This window comes from Cucurbita maxima, unplaced genomic scaffold, assembly GCF_002738345.1.
Source record: "Cucurbita maxima cultivar Rimu unplaced genomic scaffold, Cmax_1.0 Cma_Scf00018, whole genome shotgun sequence".
NCBI classification, from domain to species: Eukaryota; Viridiplantae; Streptophyta; class Magnoliopsida; order Cucurbitales; family Cucurbitaceae; genus Cucurbita; species Cucurbita maxima.
The window spans coordinates 3,101,241-3,119,199 of NW_019272034.1; the positions used below are offsets into that span (position 1 = coordinate 3,101,241).

Consider the following 17,959-nt stretch of genomic DNA (forward strand, 5'->3'; position numbering starts at 1 on the left):
TGTCGATTTAATCTTTGAACTTTAATGAATTTAATCTTTATGTATACTTTATAATAAAAGAGTGAAAATTTAGAAAATTGAATTGGGTAGGACATCTAAAGATACTTCAACTTACTCCCTCTCTAGCCTACATGACATTCTCTCCCTTTTGCATCATCTCTTCCTCTCATGTCGATCGTCGTAGTTGACAATACTCCTTGCCCTTGCCCCTCATTGTGGTCACATCAATTTCAATTCATAATGCAACGCGAGTCTCTCATCCTCTCCAAAGTCATTGTTCAATTTGTGTAATAGAATCCTCAAGTGTTAATAAAGAAGTTGTGAGTCTTGAAAGTGTAGATATAGTGACTCGGGTGTTGAACAAAGAAGTTGTGAGCCTGATTAAGGGGAAACTTAATGGTGTAGTTTGCTCGAGGACTCTAGAGAAGTAGTCGTTAAGGAAAGTTCAAAAGGAGTCCTTAAAGGAGGCTCAATGATTATTTTGTTCGAGGAGAGAATTGTTGGAGTCTCTCCTTGAGTAACTAAGGGGAAGAGCAGAGTATATAAGTAAACAACACTATCTCTATTGGTAAGAGGTCTTTTGAGATCTCAAAAGTAAAACCACGAGGGCTTAAGCTCAAAATAGATGATATCGTAAGGTTTGTTGTTCATATCCGTCATCTCTAAATTTTATGTACAAAAAAAAAAAAAAAAAAAAAAAAAAAAAAAAAAAAAAAAAAAAAAAAAAAAAAAAAAAAAAAAAAAAAAAAAAAAAAAAGGATTTTTGGTGGCATATGCAAGGGATTAGATAATTGAGAATCATTTTTCATAAGATTTCATGGTTCGATTCGAGTTTAAACCATAAAATTTTAGATTTTGCTTTGAAGCACATGTTACATTTGAAGTCAAAATTGAACTCAGAACAATCTAACTCTAATACATTTGAACAAATTTTTAATAAAATTTATGATATCGAAATTTCATTTTGGAAAAAGGTGTATAGCATCATAAGATACTATAATGGATGAGACTTGAGTAAACTATTTGGGTGCATAAATAAATTCGGATAAAGTCTCTTCAGATTATTCTTCAAACGAATCCGAATAATAGAGTAAAAATGAAACCCTATTTTGATGTTAAATCATCACTTAAAACAAGATGACTAAAATATCTTCCCTTAAATGCTTTAAAGAGAAATGTAAAAAAACAATTAACTTTGAATAAAATGGGTCGGTATCATATCATGTCGTATATCCATTTCTTCTTCTTATGATTTTTACAAACAATGGTCATAAAATGACATACAATCATGGCTCATAGGTTTTGAGCAAAAAAAAATGAAAAAGGAGAAAGCAATACTTGAAAGTTTCCATAATGGATGAGAACTATGCCACGCTTTCTTTATGTTTTTAAAGTAATTATCTTGATGAATTATAAATTTGAATCTTGAGAGGGAAGATTGTGTTCATTACCTCTAGATTTTGTTGATTACAATATATTATCGTTAACATCATCATTTGATTGTTAATATGACAATAATGAGCTAAGAGTTACAATTTAACATAATATGGCAATGCATGCATGAAAAAAATTGGTTGATTATGTAAAATAAAAGCCTAGTGTAATATTTTTTAAAATGTATTTCACCTTTGTCTCATCAAGTTTTTGTCTGCGTCTATGTTTATTTATCTAGTAGATCCACTCTCTTGTGTTGTCCACCTAAAATCACCCCTTGGGAGCCCATTTAACATGCTACTTAATATACTAATAACATTATATTTTTAAAATCAAAATCTAAGATCGGAGGATGTAATGCTCGATTAATCAAAATCACAATGAAGGGATAGGAATTCCTCCTTTTACCCATCTTACTAATCATAATGAAGAGTAAGCAATCAATCAAAGATATCCCAATATAGATTAGGGTGCGTCGGAATAGTTGATGATTGCTTAGTCTCATCCGAGAATCTATAACCCATTTGTACTATTTTTTTTTTTTCAAGAAAGGGGTGATTTTAAGCTCATTCCCTTCCCCCACATGGCTGCAGCTATGTACTATGAAAAGTGGCATAGTTATCTCAATTAATAGCTTTAGAAACATCATGATCATTGAGAAGTCTCATTCTCAAACCACACAACAATTCAGAAAGATTTTGGTATCAAAACATTATAAATCAAGATGGGTGATTCACCTGAAAAAGCTTCAACCAATTCAAGAGGGCGATTCATCCGGCTGCTTTCATTTAACCTTGTTAAATGCAATAATTTCTCATTGCTACTCTGGATCTGTCAAAACGTTGCAGGATGGTTTAACCAAAAAGAAAACTAGTTGAATTTATCTGCACTATATTGAAAAACGAATTAGCCATAAGAAATAGTGGTCATCACTATGTTTTAACTACGTCGCGATGTGTCAACATATACACGGCTCAAAATTGCCTACAAATATATTAGTATATAACTTTCATACTGCACGTTTCCTCTTTGATCGCTTGCTTCTCTTTTGTCGATTATAGGTTGGGATGTCTTTGTCTGCACTTGACGCATATGCCTCTTCCAGACTGTTTTCACCCTGCTAAACACTTCCAATTAGTTTTTGATCAAAGCCTAATCAATCGGCATAATGATCATACCACCCAGCCATCAGTTATCATATAAATTAATGATCAAGCCATACTACAAAGAAAGCAATGATCTTAATAGGATTATCATACCATGCACTAGAAAATTCATCATATCTGCAATTCAAACCATAAACCATGTATAAACGATGTATTTGACCTTTTACTTGCATAACCATTTATACTGCACCGTTGAATCAAACCATACAATTTATAATCCAATACCAACACTTGAAACAAATCGAGCTGTATATTATTGGCTGAGGAAGGATCACGTTAGAAGAAAATAATCGTGTTGGATTAGATTGAGGAACTCGACATTTAATATGTCATGGTTATGTTGATGTCTGATCCTGTGACTGAAATTTTATATTTCAAAGTACATTTAAAGATATAGGTGATTTTACTTAAATTATCTATAAATGGAGTTGAGAAAACTGTGCCTTAACCTATGGAATGTAATCCTCTCTCTAGGTGGAAACTGATGGCAGGAATTAGTATTGACCAACATTGGGCGTTTTGGAAGCTTAAAGATTTGGATGCTTAAGCTCAACGGGATTTGGTCGTTGAGTCACCAGGTTTAGCTCCTGGATGTAACTCCAATCAAGTGAAGCCACCGTTAGTTGATGTTGTCCTCTTTGGGCTGGCTTCCCCTCAAGATTTTTAAAACGTGTTTGTTAGGGAGAAGTTTACACATCCTTGTAAAAAAATGTTTCATTCCCCTCTCCAACCGGTGTGGGATCTCACAATTCACCCCCTTTCAAGGCCCAGCGTCCTCGCTGTCACTCGTTCCCCTCTCCAATCGATGTGGGATCTCACAATCCACCCCTTCGAGGGCCAACGTCCTCGCTGGCACTAGCTCCCCTCTCCAATCGACGTGAGATCTCACATTTTTCCCAGAAGAATTATGTTTGGATGGAATCTGTTTTATCTGCAAAATTCTTATTCTTTATCCTTTTTTCAAGTCCCGTGGATGGCTTCTAACTTTAGAAAAAGACTAGCAAATTTCTATCGCCTCTAAGGGGAAGCCTTCTGGTCATTCCACTTGACTGCTGACCTTTTCTCTTAGAAGCTTAGAACGCCAAGATCACCTCTTGCATTTCTCACACACTCAATCCTTATGGTGGCACCTTTCGGACACTTTAAAACTTTAGTTGGTGTGCTCCTCTATCAAGGTTTGACCCTACTTCCACTCGGCCCCAGTATCAAGAAAAAAGGGAAGGTATTGTGTTTGCTATCAAGAGACCTTTGAGAAATTTGGATAGAAAAAACCAATGAAAATTTTCTTAACTTGTAAAAGAGTTGAAAAGAGTGGGAGCTGGCTCACTATAGGGCCTTTTTTGGTGTTTTCTTGACAACTTCCATTTTAGTTATGATTCTTTATGGATTAATACCCATTGGAATTTTTTTCAATGTGTTTCTAATGTAAGTCTCGACAGTTTCCTATAATATATATATACTCTCCCTTTAGAGGTATCAGTATGGCAAACAAAAGAGAGAGCTAAATGTTTAATCCCGCAGTAATTGTTGCAGTAAGTTTGTTTGGGATTTATACTTTCAAGTAAAAAAAAAAAAAAAACATTCAACATTGAGTATTACCTTCTCTGATGTCTCCTCATCGTACCCATCCTCACTATCAGACTCAGAAGCCAAAGTCAGAATCTCTGCTGATCGAGCTGCCTTGCTTAACTTATTCTTCTTCTCGTCTTCCCTCAACTGCTTAAATCTGTTTTTCACTTTCTTTTGGTCATTAATGGAAACATAAAGCATGTCAATAAACCTCTTCGGTTTAAAAATTACCTGTCACCCGTTCTTTCTGATTCGGACGTTCGTTTGGCACGTCCTGCTGTTATGATTCCAGAAGCATCCTCATTTACAACAGGCTTTGCACCTCCTAATTTGCGTAACCATACTTGCTGAGCTGTGCTGAGAACATTGTTGGTGAACCTAACATATGACATGATTTATTAGCTAATGTCAGCCAGTTTGTCTAAGAATAATAGATGTAGCATGTCTAATTTAGGAAAACATAGGCACTTATGATGTCTCAGCAAATGCATGTCAATACGAGCACAACAGAGGAAGATGTACACTCAGAAAATACAACAATCACAAGAAACTAACCAGTAAATTGATAACCCTGATGGAACAGACAAGGAGAAGTAACCGATCATGAGGGGAAGAAACTTGAAAATAAGGAGTGTGTTCTTTTGTGTTGGATCATCAGTCTGAATAAAGCAAATCAAATTCAGAATGCTTAAAGAGAGTTGAAATGGTCGATTAAACAGCAGATAAACTTGAGATATGTTTTCACCTGGGGAGGCTTCATGATTTCCATTGATACATACTGAGATACGACAAGGAGAACAGGTAATACAAGGTAAGCTGCAGTGTCAGACCAGCCCAATGGTGGATGGCCATCCTGCAAATAAATAAATACAAAACTCAGGCAGGATTTTCTTAATTGCTATTAGTATCATTTCGATTTTTATTTTTTGTTTGAAAGAAACCAAATTTTTGGCCAGACTGAAAGGCTTATGGCACAACTTTTTATTGTGGAAAAAATTGAATTTTATGTTGGAATTATTATCATTTACCCAGGGATTCTACTTCTTTCCCTCGGTAAGGTTTTGATTTAATGAATCGACTCTTCTCTCCTTTCCTCTCCTATAAAGTTTACGTAAATAAAAAAGGTCAAAGGTGAAGGACTGACTTTTTCTTAGTGCTTGCTCGTTACTGTATCCATATCGAAGAGATGCAACAAAATGTTTAGGATACTATTATTCCAACGGTTAGACCTTTTTTGGATATGGTTTCTCTATTTCAAATTTTTGTGGTACGGAAACAAAAAGACTAGAAAGAATGGACAAAGAGATGAAAATCCACTTCAGTCTCGAACCATTGACCCAATCCCTCTACTACCAACACTAACCTTATTGGGGGTGCAAGGGTACAGCCCACAGAATGATTTAGGATTTTCTATTAAGCCACTGCCCTTGACAAGTATAAACTACATATTCAAAATATGGGCCTCACATATTGTCGATATTTGGCTCAATATAGTCTCAGGCCAACTCATGATAATTAGCTTAATATCATTGGTCGTTGACATCAACTAGAGTTCCAATATGATGACAATATGTCAGAGAAAAAAGGACCCTATTCCTATCATCGTGACACATTGTAGTGATATATTCATCCATGCATACTGCTAAAGGTGAAATTGTATAGAACTTTCGAACTGCTTTAGAGAAAGAAGAATGAAGCAGAGAACTGCGGACTGATTTTTTTTGAAGTATTATTATTTTATATATGGAAGAGACCAACTTTATTGAACGAAAAGTATTTTTAAGAAGAGGAGAACTAAAAAACTTGTAATCAATGTGAAGAGGACGAAATCATTTTTAGTGGAAAAACCAATCAAAATCAAAACAGTACTTACACGCCTATAAACAAAAGAACCAACCAGACGGAGCCATAACGGAACTTATATATCATAGATAAATATACAGCAAAAGGGATCATCCTAAAAAAAGGGTGTTACGGATAATCATAAAAGTTCTGAGAAAAAGATGTCCATAGAGATGCGTTTTATCTTGCCAAGGACCAACCTACCCAGAGTCTCTCGACACTTTAAAATCTATTCTATTCCTCTCAAGCCAAATGCTTCATAAAACTACAAAAACAAAGAACTTGCACCCCAAGAACTCTTTCTTCGTGCCAAAACAAAGAGAGAAACAAGACTTTGTCATTAAACAACAATCTTTGTTATGAGTCAAATAGATGCCAAGCGACTCCAAAAAGAACTCTGAAATTGAAAGCGTAAACTAATATCTACAAAAAAAAAAAGCATGATCCAAGTCTTTAAACGTACTCTTACAAAAAAAAAACTTTAACCTACACAAAAATTCTATAGCCTCTACAACAGAAAAACCAATGAGTGCCTCAAAGGGAGGGGCATACAAGACACGACAGATGGAAAAAAGACCAACAAGTCAATCCAAGGAAAAATTGGTGTCCTAAACCAAATGTTTAGTCCTTGGACGGATGAAAGTGAAAACCAGCCCCACAAACTGAGAGCTGCTTAGAAGGGTGAGACCTGTTAGATAACCCTATACTACAAAAAAATCTGTTCCAAAGAGAAACATAATTCGGGCAACATAAGCAAACAAAAACGTGGAATTCAGTTTACCACAAAAGGAAACAACCAAGAGATTCCCGCTCCACTTTGTCGAGCAGCAATAGTAGTTGGTCCACCAAGAGAAGGAATCCAAAAGAAACCTTCTGTGAATAATCCCTTCAAGAATTAGCCATATTAGAAATAACAAATTAGACTGTGTGCCAAGTGACCGAAATAATCATCAATAACCATACAAAGCGAAGTTCAATTACCTCATTTGCCACATTCGAAAGGGCTTGATATAGTCCAATCCAGACTGGTATGGTGGCCAAAGTTGGGAAACAGCCTACAGAAACAGGATACTAATGAGGTCAAAGTATGCATAGATATCAAGAAAGATTATAACAATGAAAGAAAAAAAACAGAGAAAAAAGAAAAAACAGACTCATGAGTACTTTGTACCTGCTAAAGGATTAACTCCAGCTTGTCTATAAAGCCGCGATGTCTCAAGTTGTATTCTTTCCTTAAGAATAGAGAAAATAATACGATAGATGGAAGCAATTACTTTATAATTGAAACAAGAGAGGAAACCCCTCAATCCAAGCTCAGAACTCAGAAGTTCGTTAGCTTCCATAAAGAACAGAAATGCCTCACCTGATTGCCAGCGTATCTTTGTTGGATGGCTTTAATCTTTGGTTGAAGATTTTGCATAGCCAATGTTGACTCAACCTTAAATCACAAAGCATTCATTACCCGTTATGAGAAATTTGTAAGTACATAAGGGATTCCCTTGTCAACTGTCATGGAAAAACCGACTAACCTGTTGCTTGGTGAGAGGAAAAGTTGCAACCTTAACGATAATAGTAAGTAAAATAATTGCAAACCCATATGCATATGGCACATGCACAGCCGAAAGTCCATCCTTCAACACCTGACACAGTTTTATTCGACATGGTTTCATCGTCCAGACACAGAGCAACATCGAAAAATAGATAACCATTTTGGAAAGAGCCATAAAAAGGTAACAGCAGATTCATTGTTCCTCTATGCATATTGCTTGATATCATCCATACCCCAAGAAGCGCTCATATGAATTGAATTATCAATTCAACACTCAAGACATATGAAATACATCTCAGATTTTCTTTTCCACAATAGAGTAATTAACAAGCGCTCATATGAAAGGAATTTATCAATAAAGACAAGGCGAGTTTTATATATGCATAAGCTTACTTTAAGAACGACTTCCATGGCATCGGAGATAAATCCAAACCATCCACCGTTCTTCTGCACCGCGGTATCAGCGGAACTCGATGCGGCACCACCAGAAACAGTCGAATCCACTGCAACCGCTGCATCAGCAAGTGTGTAGAGCAGGCCTTCGGTCCTGCTAACAATTGCGTCAAAATTGAAGGTGGAATCGAAGGTATGGATGGGAGGAAGTTCATGGAAGCTGAAATTGACTCTGGTGGGGACGTGTCTCCGGTGAGGAAGAGTGTGGAGACGGCCATGGCGAGGGAGAGATGGAAGAGAAGAACCAACGAAGGGGGAAGATGAAATTAGGATTTTCGCCATGGAAGAGTCAGATTCAGCAAGGAATCCAGAGAGAAATTCAGCTTCGCATGAGAGAGAGAGAGAGAGAGAGAGAAGAAATGGTTGATGACGAAAGGGGCTGGCAGTCCAGTGGAGGAGGAAGAAGGTGCGGAAATCAAATCGAATTATCCACTTTGCAATCGGAATGGCGAAGAGGGAGTGCCACGCTGTACTCTTCCATACGTGCGGAGAAAAAACTTTTTTTTTTTTAAATACAAAATTATATTTTATTTAAATTACGTTATATTATAATAGAAAATGACTCTATTATATTAAACTTAGTGAGATTAAAAATAAAAATAAAAATAAAAACTAAATCATAATAAAAATATAAAGAAACTATTATATTAGTTTTAAATAATTTGAAAATCTAATGATATCAATAAAAACCTATTGAACTAATTTTAATTAATTATAAAATTTGTAATAATGCAATAATGCTTACATTATTTTAAATACAATCTCATAAATGAGTTCAGGCTGATCTTCATTTGTGCATGTAAGTGATACATTTGAACTTGAAATTACGTACGATGTGTGACAATTGACTATTTCGCATTATGAGAATTGTGGTAAACTTGCAAGTTTCTTCTTAACGTGTTTTTGAAAAAAAAAAGTAACATATATGAATGAATTAGTATTAGTATGATGCATGTTTTCATTTATTTTTATTTTAAAATTTAAGCAAATATATGTGTAACTGTAAATAAAATGGATATTCCTTGATTTACCCTAAAAGAAATAACAAAATTCAAGAGAGAAAAAAAAAAAAAAACTCTAAAATCAGAAAAAAAATTCAAATGATAAACCCCACAAATAAAAATCCTCCCTTTTTTCAAACACGTTTTTCCTACAGAAAAAATTCAAAGTAAGTTCGACAGCCGCCAGAAGACTCGTCGGCAGACATTCCAGAAGATGACGACGCCGACGCCGACGCCATCGCCTGCGGAGGAAGCGGCGACGGCGGCGGCGGTCCAACTTGTAAATCTCCAGTTGGGTGAGTGGGAAAAAGAGGGAGAGTTTGGGTGGCGGGGTTGTCAGTTTGACATGATTGGTACCCAAAGCCGGGATTATTAGTACAGCTTCTTCTCTCACTATTTGATCTCCTCGTCGTGGAATTACTTTGTTGGTGTGGATAAACCCCGACGTTGTTCTGATGTACGTAGTATGGGCTGCAAACCACTGTTCATAAGAAAAAAAAAATGAAAATTTAGCCAAAAAAAAAAAAAAAAAAAACCCTTTTAACCATAGAAACAAAGGGGAAAAAAAGAAGGAAAAAGCAACCATTTGGGGAAGGAAAATGGGGAGCAAAAGGTGGAAGAGGAAGAAAGTGATTAAAATAAGCCAAAGTGGCGGTATGGTCTTGCTTTTGCTTCTGTCTTTGCCTTGCTTTGTGATTTTGAAACCAATAGAACACATTTTTGCCTTCAATATGCCCATAACTCTTTAGCCGATTCGTAATCTGTTGTATTTGCTCAGCACTCGGCGTTCTCACGCCTTGTTCATACAAGTTCTCCAAAATGCTTATCTGTTCCTTCGTCGGATTCCACCGTGAGCTCACCGGAGTTCCGCCTATCTCCGCCGTGGCTTCCATGCTGCCTTATGATCTCAATTGTATTAGGGTTGAAGTTAGAAGAAAAATTGTGTGTAATTGTGGTGTAATTCTGCATGGGTTATATACATATATATATATATATATATATAGAAAATAAAGGAAGAGTCTTTATTTTTATTTTTTGGGTTTTTGGTTTAATTGGCCTCTCATTCTGAATACCCACACAAAAAAGTGAAAAGGGTTAAATTGTAAACCAATGGGGTGTGTAGGTAGAGGGTGATATGGACGAATGGGGAGAGATATAAGGACATGCGTATCGTTTTTGGCGCTCCAAATCTCTGAAAACATGGTGGGTAGAGGGAGGGACACCGTCTAGGGTTTAGAGTGAGGAGTAAGTGAAAAGACGAAATTACCCTGGAATAGAGAAAGCAATTGTAGGCCATTTGTAACACAAATTATTCCTTTTGTTTCTTTGAATAACAGTATGAGATGTAGGAATTGTAAGATGAAAAGTTTAATGAGAAAAAAAGAGAAGGGTTTTGTTGGAATGAATTAAAAAGGAAATGGGAAGGGAAGAGAGAATTGATATAAAATCTGGGGAATGACAGAGGAAGGGAAAGGCCAAGTAGGTTACGCCATTGAAGAGGGAAGGGGGTGAAGGGAAAGGCTTTTGACGGATAGGGTGTTGGGGGTTGTAAGGTGTAGGTAAGGGCTAGGCTTTGGGAATTGAAGTGTTAAGGCAATAGAGAAGGATACACAGATTCCATTTATATGTATATAATATTAGAAGAAGTTGAAAGGTTATGTTTAGATTTATAGAGATTGAGTTTTGTAAGAGTGATGTCAGTGTAATTTCAGTAACAAACTTATGAATAATTGATTTGAGTAATGCGATTAGTTGTGCTATTCAGGTGGCGTCGCCTCGTTAAACTAAAAACACCCACACCCACACCCACAGCCTCCTGCTGCTCTATTTTCTGAGCCACTCTCCGCAGCACCGAATACGATGCAGATTGGTTCAACTTCCTTTCTTCCTTCTCTCTTTCTTCTTCTGCATGCCGTCCTTCTCTCTCTCTCTCTCTCCCTTAACCTCTTCTATTTGGCCATACCCTCTCTCTCACTCTCTCTCTCTCTCTCATGCAATGCTGGCTTAATAATTCTTGATACCATTATTTTTTAAGATCATGGACTCTAATTATTGAAAATTACTACTTCACTTGGGATATTAGTAACCCTTTTCAAAGCTTTAGGTTTGAATCTTATTAATGGGCTCAAGAATACTATCTGCATTGGAATAAGTTCTTTTGGGGAATTAAAACAAAATTATGATGGAGTTGTGGTTTCTAATATAATATCAGACTCATGCTCTTTAACTTAGCTATGTCAATAGAATCTTCAAGTGTCGAACAAAGAAATTGCGAGTCTCGAAGGTATAGTCAAAAGTGACTCAAATGTCAAACAAACAGTGCACTTTGTTTGAGGACTCTAAAGAAAGAGTAGATTCTCGATTAAGAAGAGGTTATTCCAGGGCTCCATCCATATGCCTCAAAGGAGGTTCTATCATGTAATTTGTTCGGAGGGAGGATTGTTGACGATTATTAGGAGAGGAGTCACATAAATACTGTCTCCATTGAAATAAGATATTTGGAGGAAATCAAAACAAAACCATGATAAAAGTTATTATACCATTATGGAGAATAAATGTTTGAATGGTTAAATTATTGACCAACTTTTTTGTGATTTTAAGCTATATAGCTATGTTGTATAAGAAAACGATATTGAGTATCTTTCAATAGCATTGGACGAATGCTTTTGTTGTATCTTTTTAGCTTTTGTATGATGTTCTTAATAGGTATAGTACTATTATTGTTTGTTAAATTAATGAAAGATGTTAAATAATAAACACTAAAATCCATAAAATTATATAGGATCAATCTTGATAGTATAGTTTAGGGACCAAAATACTATGCTAAACTCAACATTCTTCTTCATATTTCTTATTTTTTTCATTAAAAAAACCATATTTTATGATTAAGATCTTCTTATTTAAAGAGTTGATAAAGGCATTAGGCCTATATACATTAAGAAAGTTCAAAAACTTGGTGTGTCCCCCTAGTCTTCAAAGGGATCCATTCTTGTATATAATTCACAATGCCCACAAAAAAAGTAGCCAAATGTTAATAAATATTATCAATTTCGATGGCTATAATGCATTTTCGTGCTACGAAAGATGCTATATTTTAAAAGTTCAAACTCGATAGAGTGAAGCAATATCTAGAGAGATACCTATGAAATACAATATATCTCACGTTATTAACATCTTTCATAAGAGTAATGGTGCATTTATGTAGTTTCTAGGCTAATTCTACAAGTGTTTCGTACTCAAAATTTGAGTTGGTGAGACACCATGGATCTCATTTCATACAATTCTTCATCCATGCTTATGACCATTTTCTCATCTTTTAGAAAGTACAACCAAATTCGAATCGCATAATACGACCACAATTATAAGTCGTTAGAATTAAGAACGTTACTTATTGCATCATCAACGAATCTGTTGCATTAAAAATCAATTCCATATCATGAAAAATCTATAATAAGTTGCATGATCGAGCTCACAATGCAACAAATATGGTAAAAACGACATCTTATTTTCAAAAAGATACTTCACTAGTTTTGTGAAGCTTCAAAGTTTAGTTTTTGAGGTATTCCAAGTAATTGCTATAACTAAGGAATCAACCAATTACTACAAATGAACTTCCCAACTCTATTTTTGTACTAACTTAATGGAAGGATTGCTAATTCTTTCATCATGACACAACCTTTTATAATATGCATCTTCTCATCAGATATGTCGTTTACTTATATGCAGAAAATCCTGTTTATTGAAAAAAGCAACCTGCACATTTAACCATAAAACAATTACTATTCATCGTGCTCAATTTTGTAGCGTCTCAACATTCTACACAACTATAGATATGCATGCTTAGTATCCCAATTGCACACTTGTCGTAGCAGGATAGCGATTATGAGCTATTTGTTCTAATCTAGTGAACAAGTCATCCGTGTGAAATTCAGATTTTGCAGACAATAATGGCGTATGTTCAAGCAGAATCACGTTTGAGAAAAATATTTTAGAAAATGTGAGCAAATAATTCTAATAAATAATGAGCTATATGAGACTTTGATAATGTTCGATCGATTTGTTTGATGGTGAAATTGAGTTGGTTTATTAGTTTCCATGGTTTGATACAATCTTTTAGAATATTTGTATCTTAAACCAATTAACAATTTACTTGCCTAATTAACATATGTTTTCAAGTTGATGCACAAATTTTCATAAACAATGTTATATCCTCTTTGAATCTTCTCTCCTTTCAAAGATGTTAGAAGTGAATTTATCTAAATTGAATAGGACATGACAATCGAAGGGATTGGTCATCTAACTCAAACTCAGATAAACTGGAGTTTCGTGATTTCTCTTCTTTTATTTGCTATTTCTTGAAGCTTCACAAGCATTACTGTATTTTTCTTAAGAGTCTCTTATTTGAAATAGATTGAGGTAAGCTCATTGAAGGTGAATTAAAAATGGTGATTTGAAGGGTTGACTTCCCAACTTGAACTCTTCACGATAGCAATCCAATATAGATCTATTACCTTTTTGTTCATCTTCGATGTCAGTGTGCAAGTTTCATAGTAGACAATACCAATTGTTGAGGGTTCACCTAGAATGTTACTCTCTTTCATCTCAATATAGCTAGGAGAAAGTCCCATTGGGTTTCTCCCAAAGAATGCATACCCACATAGACTTGAGCGGGGACATGTTTTTTAGTCACTTAGGAATGCTCTCAAAGTAGAATTCAAGATATTGAGTTCCAATTGAACATAGTTATTGAACAAAACACGTTATGCATTGATTAGAACAGAGATTTAATAAGTAAAAGAAGTGGGAAAGAATATAGCGTTTGCCGTTTTGCAAACTCCCATGTGAGCTGCCCTCCATGGCCAACCATGAGCGCCACAAAAGTCCCAATTACAACGCCTTAATCACGCTCACCCTAGCCCCCACGCCTGGCCCCCCACTAAACCCCAACCGAATAAAACCACTCAAGTCAATATCACTTCTTCGGTTCTCTCGCTCACAATCAAACACTCAACCGCCCAAACCTCCCTTCATTTCAAATTGACATATTTAAAATTATAATATTAAATATTTTTTAAAGAATTATTATAATTTAGGGCTCTTTAATCCCACCCAACTGCTTCGTTTTACACAATCGTCAGGTCGCTATTTCCCATTAATTTCAAAATTTTCAATCCTTTCTGGGTAGTTGGAGTCTTCCTTCTTTTTCCTTCCTCGCTTTCCTGACCCCTCTGAATTCTTCTCCCCTGCGATCAAATTTCAGATTCCTTCTTCCACTCGAGGGGATGCCAAATTTCATCTCCCAATGCCTTCTTTCCCTTGGTTGTATATCGGCTTAGGCCTGGCTCTGGGGTTCCTCTTTTTGGGCATAGTTGCAGAGCTTTACTATCTTCTATGGCGGAACAACAGGAGAATCAATACAACAGAGCTTGAACAGGACGCCTACAACAAAGCCCGCCCGTTTCCTTTCATTCCTTCTGAAACTAACTCCACTCGTGAAATTACCAGAAACCCCCTTGAGAATCGCCATGGATTGGACCTTGAGTTCGGCAGCGGGGAGGATTTGTTGTTGAAGACCACGGCGGAAGACTATGAACACGATGAGGCAGAGGACGAGGACGTTGAGCTGATGGCGATTTACAATCTCGCAGGGCAACCGAGATTTCTGTTCACAATCAAAGAGGAAACCAGGGAAGATTTGGAATCTGAGGATGCGAAATCGAGAGGCGATAGAAGTAGAAAAGGATCGAGAAATCGAAGCTTGAGCGATATAATCACAGCCATTGAAACTCCATTTTTCACTCCAATCGCTTCTCCTCCATTGAAAGCTTCTCCTCTCTGCTCTTTAGATTCTTACAAACTCCATGAATTCAATCCGCTCTTCGAATCCTCAGCAGACTTGGAGCAGAATCTGAACAGGATGAGATCTTCGCCGCCTCCCAAGTTCAAATTTCTCCGAGATGCAGAGGAGAAACTGTACAGAAGATTAATGGAAGAAGCACAAAAAAGAGGCGAGGTCGTAAACACCAAAAACGAACAGAGAAAGCCCTCAAGTTCTTCCCAGGTTCTTCCTCTGGTTTCTTCCCCTCCAGAATTCCGAACACTTCCCAACAACAAAATCACGCCCTTCTCTTAACTTCATTGATTCATAATCTGCCTGTTTGTCTGTAAATATATAGTTCCAAGTTTTTTTAATTACGATCTTGTTCTTGTTTCTTGAAGCAGCATTGCTACCATCACATTCAAGTATGGTGGATTTTATTTAATTTCCTTGATTAAACTTCTAGCATATAATTTTGATTATTCATGTCTAGGCTATCTCTTGTTTATTTTGCCTATATATTTTAGAGTACGTGCAATTATTTAATTTCATTTATTTACTAACGTGTTAAATTTTTAATGGAATCATTTAAAAATTAAATTTATTGCAAGAGGAAATATAATATTACGTGAGAAAACAAAAATCTTACGTGCATTGCACCTATTAATAGATTAATATTAGTTGTTCTAAAAATTAAAATAAAAAGTTAAAAAAGGTTTTTTTTTAATTAAAAAAATGGAAATTAGTTGTGAAAGTTTCAATTCATTACTTACCCAAACAACAAGAAATGCCATTGTGATTATCACGCGATACGGCCGCCGAAAGTTGGTTGCCCTCCACACCATTGTTTACCTTTTCTTTTTCCTCCCTTAATAATTTTTTTTTTGGGGATAAATTTTAGATGTTATTATTTTTTATCTCACATTTACTAGCTCGAGTGTCACATGTTTACCTGTGTCTGCTTTGGTTTGTCTCTGAATTACATCTTATTGACAGAGATACTACTATAATATCATTTACACAACTCATGTCTAGAGTTCGAATCAATCCTTAAGAGAGCACCCAATATAGAATTACTCAAATGTTGTCCACTTTAAAACGCATTTCTTATTCATTCTATCTCCCGGATCCCTCACATTTAAAGGTGACGTGATTTTATTCCTACACAAAATTTTATTTTTATTCTTATAGATTTAATATTTGGATTAAAAGTGCCTAAAAAATTGATTTGGAAATTAAAAAAATGTAGTACTAATTATTTTATTTTATTTTTGGTATTAGTTAATTTATGGAACATTTTGTTATTTAGTTTTAGAGATATTATATTTTAAAAATAAATTTGCAGCTCATAGGCGGTTGTTACGGAAATATCGCATATTTATTAATTAGATTATATTTCAGGAAATAATAAATGAAGAAAGGGTCCCACTTTAACTTTATTTTCATTTATTTAAACCAACGATATGTCAAAATAAGTAGGTGGTCCTATTTATTGGCTAAGTGTTTTTTTCTCTCTTTATATTTCAAGTAAATTTAAAGCTTCATAGAAATTAATTTCTACAAAAATAAATGTGAATAGAAGTGGAAACACTTTTATAAGTTAAAAATAAAAAATAAAGTTCCATTCCTGCTATAAATATTAATTATTTAAATTTTATTAAATTCAAGTTAATTTCATAAATTAAAGTTTAATATAAGATTTTCAAACATTTATAAGAATTTGAAATTAGCTACCCATACATTTTCAAATGAAGCCTAGCAGCCTAGCACTAACATTTAAACTATTTTAATAATAGCACATCAATTCTATTTTACTACCTATTTTAATCAGAATAGTTTAATGGATAAAGTTAGATAATTTAATTTTTATCAGAAAAAATTAATTTTTTATTGTTGTAATTTGAGATTGAAATAGGTAATTCTTTGATTGGATGACTTTAGGGGTAGGTTGGATGATTGATGATGTATGTTGTATGCAATTGTGATGTTAGTGCCAGTATTGTTATGCATCTAGAAAATAAGATATAATGTTGATATTGTACGACACTCGGGCAAGTGATCCTCGTTCTAATGACTCAATGCTAATTTCTATTAGTTAGGGTAAAGTCTCTCAAGATTCATGACAAAAAAATATAAAAAAATAAAAAGATAAACACAATGATATACAAAATGAGTGACTAAGTTGTTTGCTGAATCTGTCACGAGGTCAATCCCTATAATGACCTTGACTTTCCTTTGCCTCTTTTGTCATGTGATCATGTTATTTACTATTCCTTCTAAGACGGAAAACAATCTCCCTAGATCAATACGAGTTTTTCTAACATGTTTTGTCTTCATTCACATGCAATATACAATTGCTCCAAGTAAAACACGCTTATTTTAGAGTTTCTATGATCGAGCCACTGAAAATGAAGGCACACCTTGTTGGTATAAATAGTGAATTTCAATTTTTTTTAAGCCTTCCTTAGTTATTCTATCATGAAAATCTCTCTCATCCGAATGTGTCTGAGTTCATTCGTGTAACCTTTTTTACTCTAGTGTCATATTTTACCTATTAAGTTAGTTCGGTAGGATACCAATTTTTCTTTATATATATATATATATATATATATTTTGTTTGGTTGGAATCTCAAATAAAAGTATATTTCAACAAGTTGAGTAAAATTTAAATATTGCGACATAAATTTAATGTCTTATTTTATTAAATCATCATTAAGTTATTATTATTTATTTCTTTATTAAAAAACAAAAAATATAAAAAGACAAAACATTACATATGCAGGTTTTTTGTTCTTTTTAAGCAAACAGAAAATTCTCACCAAATTTTGATTTTAAAATATTATTAAAAAAAATGATTTGTCAAATAATTTATTGACAAATTGATGGATTAATTCTGGCCCTTTTACTGAATTCTGATATTAAAAAAAATAATAATTATTTAATAATATTATATAAATGTTTTATTTTTATTTTCTTTGGTTTTGAAAGGGAGGGAAGACGTTGATTTATGAGGTGGTGGTTGAATAAGTTCTTTTCCCACAAGCTATATTCATTTTGGATTTGAAACATAAGGCTTAGCAATTTATATATATATATATATATATATATATATATATATATATATATT

The 17,959-nt window shown here is 34.6% G+C and overlaps 3 protein-coding genes across 4 annotated transcripts; 1 reads left to right on the plus strand and 2 right to left on the minus strand.

Moving 5' to 3' along the window:
• Window positions 1–2,305: 2,305 nt before the first annotated feature.
• Window positions 2,306–8,421, minus strand: LOC111492864 (inner membrane protein PPF-1, chloroplastic). The gene is made up of 11 exons (XM_023142356.1): window positions 7,954–8,421; window positions 7,541–7,651; window positions 7,375–7,449; window positions 7,183–7,243; window positions 6,993–7,066; window positions 6,793–6,897; window positions 4,915–5,022; window positions 4,725–4,828; window positions 4,401–4,547; window positions 4,200–4,326; window positions 2,306–2,551 (listed from the first exon to the last, which is right to left on the minus strand). The coding sequence occupies exons 1-11, from the start codon at window positions 8,293–8,295 to the stop codon at window positions 2,444–2,446; spliced, it is 1,362 nt and encodes a 453-aa protein (XP_022998124.1). The 5' UTR covers window positions 8,296–8,421; the 3' UTR covers window positions 2,306–2,443.
• Window positions 8,422–9,163: 742 nt separating this feature from the next.
• On the minus strand, window positions 9,164–9,907 carry LOC111493249 (WUSCHEL-related homeobox 2-like). Its single transcript, XM_023142897.1, has 2 exons — window positions 9,598–9,907; window positions 9,164–9,495 (listed from the first exon to the last, which is right to left on the minus strand). The coding sequence occupies exons 1-2, from the start codon at window positions 9,905–9,907 to the stop codon at window positions 9,164–9,166; spliced, it is 642 nt and encodes a 213-aa protein (XP_022998665.1).
• A 4,203-nt stretch (window positions 9,908–14,110) lies between these two features.
• Window positions 14,111–15,312, plus strand: LOC111492746. 2 transcript variants are annotated; one of them, XM_023142181.1, is made up of 2 exons: window positions 14,111–14,224; window positions 14,277–15,312. In XM_023142181.1, the coding sequence occupies exon 2, from the start codon at window positions 14,317–14,319 to the stop codon at window positions 15,145–15,147; it is 831 nt and encodes a 276-aa protein (XP_022997949.1). In that variant the 5' UTR covers window positions 14,111–14,224; window positions 14,277–14,316; the 3' UTR covers window positions 15,148–15,312. The 2 variants fall into 2 exon arrangements, with proteins under 2 accessions (XP_022997949.1, XP_022997950.1); XM_023142182.1 differs by having other exon boundaries at window positions 14,111–14,214; window positions 14,248–15,312.
• Window positions 15,313–17,959: the final 2,647 nt, after the last annotated feature.

Bases quoted from the DNA above. Each gene is read 5' to 3' on its own strand.
- LOC111492864 (XM_023142356.1), bottom strand. From the start codon at position 8,295: ATGGCGAAAATCCTAATTTCATCTTCCCCCTTCGTTGGTTCTTCTCTT. The intron at 4,829-4,914 runs GTGAAAACATAT...TGCTTTATTCAG, and splicing joins AAATCATGAAGCCTCCCCAG to ACTGATGATCCAACACAAAA. The intron at 4,548-4,724 runs GTTAGTTTCTTG...GTCATATGTTAG, and splicing joins TCAGGGTTATCAATTTACTG to GTTCACCAACAATGTTCTCA.
- LOC111493249 (XM_023142897.1), bottom strand. From the start codon at position 9,907: ATGGAAGCCACGGCGGAGATAGGCGGAACTCCGGTGAGCTCACGGTGG. The intron at 9,496-9,597 runs GTTGCTTTTTCC...TCTTATGAACAG, and splicing joins CCATTTTCCTTCCCCAAATG to TGGTTTGCAGCCCATACTAC.
- LOC111492746 (XM_023142181.1), top strand. From the start codon at position 14,317: ATGCCTTCTTTCCCTTGGTTGTATATCGGCTTAGGCCTGGCTCTGGGG.